Raw genomic sequence first — 7,621 nt, 5'->3', positions numbered from 1 at the left:
CAGCACAAGATCCCTGCAGGAACCCCAAGAGTGTAGCCAGGAAGAGGAGGATAGGTGTCTGGGGATGTCGCTCACAGGGCGGGCCAACCACCCACAGCCAGGACCCCGGGCATCCAGCAGGTGCTGCAACCAGAACACAAAAACTCCAGGATAGGCTCTCCTCGAACCCAGTCACAGAGAGTTCTAGCCTGAAGCAACTTCAAGCCTCGGCAGGACTCACTTGTGGGGATGGAGTGGCCTGGAGACTCTGGACAAAGGCCTCATCCCAAATCCCCACCCCACTTGTGGGACAAGCCCCTTCACCTTTCTGGGCCTCAGTTTCCTCATCTGTGAAACATGGCTCAGAATCACTTCTACCTGCAAGGCTGACCCTCACGCATATGGTACCCTTCCTTATGCAAGTTAGAAAAACGCACTCCTCCCTTAAGGCTTTTCTAAGTGTTAGAAAACGTGTCAAAGTATTCTGATTTTCTTAGAGAATACTGCCATCTACTGGACAACTGACAAATATGCAAGTCTATACTGTCTAGGACGTGACTATTGTCCTTTTAGAGGAAGGATCCTTGTGCAGTGTACAACCTCCACAGCCATACACCGCAGTCCTGTCTACCTCATAGGGTTGGCGTGAAGAAGATACTTCAAGTGCTTAGACAGGTACCTGATATGGAGTAAGCTGTATATTAGTGTAATCATCACAGTCATTATCACTGATGTTATTATTTGCCTATCACAGTACTAGATGCTGGAGACAGTAGTACACACAATGTATCTGTCAAGGCAAGCGGATATGGCTCATGCAATTGGGCTCCTGTCTACCATATATGAGGTCCAGGGTTCGATGCCCAGGGCCTCCTGGTGAAAGCAAGCTGGCCCATATGGCGAGCTGGCCCACACGGAGTGCTGCCCCATGCAGGAGTGCTGGCCCACATGGAGAGCTGACGCAGCAAGATGACACAACAAAAAGAGACACAGAGGAGAAATAATAAGAGACGCCGCAGACCAGGGAACTGAGGTGATGCAAGAGAACGATCGCTTCTCTCCCACTCCGGAAGGTCCCAGGATGGGTTCCTGGTGCTGCCTAATGAGAATATAAGCAGACACAGAAGAACACACAGCAAATGGACACAGAGAGCAGAGAATGGAGGGAGGGGGGGAGAAATAAAATAAAAATAAATCTTAAAAAAAAAAAAATATATATATATATATATATATATGTATGCATCTGTCGAGGCTGAGGGCTGGGTCAGGGACTGGAGAGCCGGAGAGCCGGAACACCAGCCCCACTGCTTCCTCCCCCAAGCACACACAGACATGCTTGCACATGCGTCTGGAGTCTAATGGGGTCTCCCTAAACTGCCAACTTCACTGAGAGGCCAATGAAGTCCCCAGAGATCTGGGGTGTAGAGAGTGCCATCGTTTCTGTTCTCCAACAGCTTGGAGGTAGGGAGGCGAATACAATTGTGGAGAGGGAGCACCTGATCCTTCTTCAAAAGTGCCCCACCACCACCCCTCTGTCTCTGCCTTCTGGCTCCCCCCTTTCCCCCCTTCTCACCAGCAGCTTTTTTTTTTTTTAAGATTTATTTATTTCCCCCTCCACCCCCCACCCCAGGGGTCTGTTCTCTGTGTCTATTTGCTGCGTCTTCTTTGTCTGCTTCTGTTGTTGTCAGGGGCACAGGAATCTGTGCTTCTTTTTGTTGCGTCAGTCATCTTGCTGTGTCAGCTCTCCGTGTGTGCGGAGCCATTCCTGGGCAGGGCCATTCCTGGGCAGGCTGCACTTTCTTTCGCGATGGGCGGCTCGCCTTACGGGCACATTCCTTGCGCGTGGGGCTCCCCAGAGCGGGGACACCCCTGCTAGGCACAGCACTCCTTGCGTGCATCAGCACTGCGCATGGCCAGCTCCACACGGGTCAAGGAGGCCCAGAGTTTGAACCGCGGACCTCCCATGTGGTAGACAGACGCCCTAACCACTGGGCCAAATCCGCGGCCACCGGCAGCTTCTTGATGGCAAACAGGAATCAGAAAGGATTCCAGGGCAGAGGGGTGGTCCCAGGTCCCCCCAGCAAGAGAACGGTCCAGAGAGGCTGCACTGACACCCTGCCCTTCTCCAAGATTCCTTTGGTCCCTGGCCCACAGTCCTGGAGAAAGTGGTACAGATAAAGGGAGCCCACTGGAAGACAAGTGTGGGGGGGAACTGCTCCCTCCCCTGCCCTAAAGCCACAGATGTTCAGGGAATATGTCCCAAGAAGTTGCGGGAAATGGTCACCTCAGGATAGGGAGGACCTGGGTCAGAGGGTTCCCTGACCCCCAGACTCAGGGAAAACACAGAAGTGAAAACACAAGGGAGTGAGGGTCAGGCTGGGAGACTGCAGCACTTGGGACCCTCACACCAGGCGTCCTGGTCCCTAGAGTGAGTGTCTGTGCATTCTGTGGTCTGTCTGACTTTCTGGGCTGTGTGTTCTCATGGGAAAAGCCCTGTTCGAGGCCTTGCCTGTGTCTACAGGTGCTTATCTGGGGATCTGTTCTCTCATTTCTGTCTCAAATCTCTTGGAATCATCGTGCCTCTTCTCTCCGAGGGTTGGCGTCTGTCTGAATTCCCGTCACCAGGCTTGCGCTTTCTGAGTCCATCTCTGACTGAGCTGGTGTCTTTCGTCTTCCTCCTCTTTCTCGTTAGCCCCTTCTTTGTCTTCATCTCCTTTTCCATGTGTGCCTGCCTGCCTGTCCCTCCAGGTCTGCCTGTGTGTCCTCCCTTCCTTCTTCCCTCTTGCCCCTCTCCCTGTCTTTAAGAGCTGGATTCTGGCCTGGAAGATCCTCCCTCTGGCCCCAGACCTGGCCCCTTTTCTCTTCCCTGAGCCACCATATCCCTTTGAACCTTGGCCCCCAGACCCGGTGCTGCCAGTGAAAGTGAGGCAACCCAGGGCTTTCCCTAACCACAGGAGAGAAGCTTCCCGGCTTGGAAGGAAGCATCCTGAGTTGGGTAAGTCTGTTAGGGGAACTGGGGACAACCAACTTAGGGCCTCCTGAGAGAGAGTTAGGGGCTGGGGATGGATAATTCTGTGGAGTGGAGACCTACCAAGCAGGATGATTTGGAAGAGAGAATGAAAGGATAATTCGGGGACTTCTGGAAAGAGGGAACCGAGAGTAAGTACTCTGAAGAGGGGGATTCTGGGGTGTGTGGCTTCTGAGGAGAGGGAAATTCAAGGAGAGGAAAATGCCAGGGGAGCCAGTTGCTGGGGAGAGGAAGGACATTCCCTTCAAAGGTAGATTCTGAGGGAGGTAGTCCTAGGAGGGTGATGGGAGATTCTGGGAAATGTGGATTGTAGGGGAGGGAGATTCAGGAGGGGGATTCTAGTGGTAGTGGGTCCTGAGAAGAAGCTTCTAGGGAGGATGTTTGGGGGGAGAGGGTCCCAAGGATTCAAGGAAAGAGGAATTCGAGGGTGAGGGCTCTGAAGAGGGAGATTTGGGGGTGGATCTCTGAGAGGACTCTGGGAGACAGGGAATCTGGGGAGAGGAGGCTCTGAAGGGAAGAGAATTCTGGGAAAAAGTTAAGCTCTGAGGGAGGGTACTTTGAGAGGAAAAGGATTCTGAGAGAGAACTCTGGTAGAGGGGTTCTGGGGATTGGATTCTGGGAAAGGTGGATTGGGAGAGGATTCTGGTTGAGTGGGATTCTGAGAGGGGGAGTCCAGAAGGGAGGAACATGACGGGGGGATGGGAGGGCCCTTTTTAGGGGCCAGTGAAAATTGATGCTAGAGAAGCACCGAGGGGATTATTAAAGAGGGCAGAGCCCGAATGCAAAAGAAAACCGGCGGTGACCAGAGAAGACTGAGGAAATGCCTAACAAGTCTAGCTCATCCGCCTCCCTCTGCACACGCCACTCTTCAGGACTCCCCGCTTCCACCTCCTAGGCCCCGCCTCCCCGCTCCCAAGATCCACCTTCCCGCCGCTAACCCAGGCTCCGCCCCCTAGCGACCACAGAAGTCGTAAAGCTCCCTCCTGTCGCGATGCAGCGCTCAGGGCGCTTGCGCAGACCCTGAAAAGCGGCCTGGGTGGCCCCGAGCTTCCCTTTTCCGGTTACGGCGCAGCGCGGTGAGGAGCTCGTCTAAGCCCGCAACCATGCCGTCCAAGGGCCCGTTGCAGTCGGTGCAGGTCTTCGGACGCAAGGTGGGCCGGGCATTCGCTGGGAGGGACTAGGGGAGGCCAGGATCTAGGAAAGCCTGGTAGGCAGGGGTCTGAAACCAACTTGGGAACTGGGGTCCGGTGCTCACGCGGCCCCGCTCCCGTTTTCGCTTTCCACAGAAGACGGCTACAGCCGTGGCGCACTGTAAACGGGGCAACGGCCTAATCAAGGTGAACGGGCGGCCTCTGGAGATGATCGAGCCGCGCACGCTGCAGTACAAGGTAAGGTGATGGGGGAAGGCCGCTTGGGTTGAGTGGAGAGCTCCGGAGACGGAGATATTCGGAAGCTGAGGGATCTGGTGTTAACAACGGAATACTTAGAAGCACAGTTTGGGGCGGCAGAGTGGGCTAATCGGGATAGAGTAGGGGTGCAGGAGATAAACGCCGAGTTAGGAGTGAAAAAGTTAATGTTGAAGGTTAGGGGGGTGATTTGAAAACGGGGGTATTTGGAAGCCCACCCAACTGGGGACGTGATGACAAGAATGCCAGAGCTTATCCGGCCTAGATTCTTGCAATGTGAGGCATCTGTTATGTTCACAATTGTGTTTTCACCTGAAAAGTGTCTATGTAAGTTCCAGAGAACAGGGATTAATGTTTAAATCCTAAGTAACATCTACACTGCGGGGTCATGGTGAGAATTGAATAAGTGTCTGAGTCTTGTGAAACAGGTATTCAGTATTAAGGGCTTGCGGTTAATACTGACCCAGTTTTCTTGAAGCTTGTTTGTGTACAGCCTCCTGTTGGGTGCTGGGGACCCAGTAGTGACCCAGATAGCCTCAGGTCATGCCCTCATGAAGCTCCCAGTTCGATAGGTGAGGCAGACTGGACCCATTAGCAAATACTGACCCAGAGTGGCCAGGTCAGAGGATTCAAACCAGGGTAGATTTCCTAGGGGAGGAGACCTTTTTGAGACCTAAAGCTTGTAAAGCCAGAAGTGTTCCAGTCAGAGAAAACACATAGAAAGAGCTAGAACCGGGAAGGGGAGGTTTATAGTGTAATTGTAATTTCTTTGGAAATCTGTTAGGCTCAAAGGGAAGGCAAGACACCTGACGGCCCAGGTGTGGCTTTCCACTGTTGGAAGCATCTCTGATGGTTGTAAAAGTTTTCCTTACTGTTGATTTAGAGTGTCATTCTTCTAAGACTTCAGTCTTAAGAGATGGGGGATCAGAGATCCAAAGACAGACCGAAAAACCCCACGATTGCCTTTATCTGGACTTGGTTTCCCACTGTAGCAGTCTCGTTTGATTACTTTGAACCTCCTCTGCTTCCTTGGCTTTGTACAGAGTAGAGAAGCCCAGGATGGCAGTCCCTCCATTTTACTAGCACAGTGAGACTGGTGGCGGAAGTTACATAGAGGGTCCAGTAGTGACCTAAAGCCATTTTCGTGCCCTCTTCCTCCAGCTACTGGAACCTGTTCTGCTTCTGGGCAAAGAGCGGTTTGCTGGCGTGGACATCCGCGTCCGTGTGAAGGGTGGTGGTCATGTGGCCCAGATTTACGGTGAGTGCCAAGAACTGCATGCTGGAGTGGTAGGTGGTCCTGGGAGTAAGGCCATGGTCTTGGTCCTTCACAAAGCTCATGTGCCCCATTTTTGTGTACATCTTCCTCACAGCAATCCGCCAGTCCATCTCCAAAGCCCTGGTGGCCTATTACCAGAAATGTGAGTGGGGCCTTCCCATTGGATGGATGGGTGGAAGCCCTCAACACCAGAGAGTAAGAGGAGGATTCTCTTTATTTAAATCTTTTCCACCCCTTCTCTTATCGCCAGATGTGGATGAGGCTTCCAAGAAAGAGATCAAAGACATCCTCATCCAGTACGACCGGACCCTGCTGGTGGCTGATCCCCGTCGCTGTGAATCCAAGAAGTTCGGAGGCCCTGGTGCCCGTGCTCGCTACCAGAAATCCTACCGATAAGCCCACTACAAGGAGCAGGGTTCACCTTTATAATAAACCAGGGTTGTGGGATTTTAAGGTTCCAAGAACTCCTGTGGTCTTTTGTGGTAATGTTGGGTTGGGTTGGGACTTTGACTAGACAGAATGCAGGAAACACCCCTTGCCCATTGCCAGTCTGGATTTAGTCCTCCCCAGAAGCTACCACTATTCTGGGGTTAGTGTGGATGGAAGGCAAGTGGGAGCAGACCTGGTCTCCCCTGTGACTCCACTAGGGAGCAGGGTTGGTTCTGGGCTGGTGGTGAGTGGAGTCCTTGTGGATTTGTCTCTTTGTTGTAGTTTATAAGGGTTTGTCAGTGAGAAGCAGAAGAAATATGTTAAACCCGTATTCCTTAAAAGGAATGGTTATGAAGAAAGTGGGGAAGGGCCTTGCCTGGCTAACCTGGGCCTGGGAAAGTTTTTCCTTATGCAGAACTGTAGTGTGGACAGGACTGATCTGGCTCCCCCCCCTCCCCCCCATCTCTAGTCTCTAGTCCCTGTGCAGACCATTTTTATGTTCTTCTTTATGTTCTTTCCCATTTCTGGGTCTCTGTATGTGGCAGGTTTCTTGGCCTCTGCCACAGTTTTCAGTTCCTATTGATTGGCTTTGCTCTCCAGGTGTCAGCAGTACCTCCTAGGGAAAGGCCCTCCCTGGCCTCAAGCAGGTCCCAGTTAGGCTGTCATCCTTTTTATGGCAGCATGGGTCTAGGGGTTTGTCCATCTGTAGTGAGCTCAGAGCAGTTTTCCTGAGTGTTGCTTGTGGATTAAATTGCCTTTTAAAAAAGTTTTCCCATTGTACAGAGGGAAAGGAGTACCAGGCAATTAAGTAGCTCACGCAAGGGCACGTGGATTGGGGAATTTGGGGAGTAGTTCACTGGTTCTAGGAAGCGTGGGACCCACGGGAAGCACCTGCCCAGCCTAGGTAGAATGGGTTTTAACAAGAGGTCCAAGAGCTTGAACTGAAATTCAAAAAAACATTCTTGTGGTGGGGATGTGTTAGTACGGGTATGATATAGTTATTAAATTATACACAGTATAGTGTGGACTTAGTAAGGGGTCCGTGGAGGGACTGGTGGGTTCTGGGAGAGATGATCCTTGAGCTCTAGAGGACAGTAGGTGTGAGCTGGGGATCACATCTGGGCGCTGCTTCAGTCTCGTTTGTTCACTGGCTTCCTCCCAACCCTCTGTCTTGCTATGTGACCACAACCTACATCCCACTTCTGGAGTGTTGTTGATAGTGGAAAAGGGCAAATTGGCCTGAATGAGTTGAATGGACTGTGAGGGAGCTGGTGAGGGGCCAGGTGTGGAGGGCATCTCTGCTTCAGTGGCAGCCTTTGCAGCCATCTGCTCCAAGTGGGGTTCCATGCTGTTGGGTATATGGGAAAACATGGCACTTGAACACTGAGGGGGGAAGCTTCACAAACACGCATTATAAAAGGAGTTGGGAGATTTAAGTTACAGCAATCCTGACCAGTTTAACATTGTATATATATGTACTATATAATAGACTATTTCCTTCCT

The 7,621-nt window shown here is 52.0% G+C and overlaps 1 protein-coding gene across 1 annotated transcript; it reads left to right on the top strand.

Annotated features, from left to right (window-relative positions):
- Positions 1–4,003: 4,003 nt before the first annotated feature.
- Positions 4,004–6,153, top strand: RPS16 (ribosomal protein S16). The gene is made up of 5 exons (XM_004481451.3): positions 4,004–4,158; positions 4,294–4,395; positions 5,575–5,671; positions 5,784–5,831; positions 5,940–6,153. The coding sequence occupies exons 1-5, from the start codon at positions 4,111–4,113 to the stop codon at positions 6,083–6,085; spliced, it is 441 nt and encodes a 146-aa protein (XP_004481508.1). The 5' UTR covers positions 4,004–4,110; the 3' UTR covers positions 6,086–6,153.
- Positions 6,154–7,621: the final 1,468 nt, after the last annotated feature.

Source organism: Dasypus novemcinctus, chromosome 18 (assembly GCF_030445035.2).
Source record: "Dasypus novemcinctus isolate mDasNov1 chromosome 18, mDasNov1.1.hap2, whole genome shotgun sequence".
In the NCBI taxonomy this organism is placed as follows: Eukaryota; Metazoa; Chordata; class Mammalia; order Cingulata; family Dasypodidae; genus Dasypus; species Dasypus novemcinctus.
Note: the sequence above shows the minus strand (reverse complement) of the source record. Positions and strands in the feature narration are given on the sequence as shown.

Coding starts and splice junctions, on each gene's coding strand:
- RPS16 (XM_004481451.3), top strand. CDS start 4,111: ATGCCGTCCAAGGGCCCGTTGCAGTCGGTGCAGGTCTTCGGACGCAAG. Junction 4,159..4,293: donor TGCAGGTCTTCGGACGCAAG/GTGGGCCGGGCA, acceptor CGCTTTCCACAG/AAGACGGCTACAGCCGTGGC. Junction 4,396..5,574: donor CGCGCACGCTGCAGTACAAG/GTAAGGTGATGG, acceptor CTCTTCCTCCAG/CTACTGGAACCTGTTCTGCT.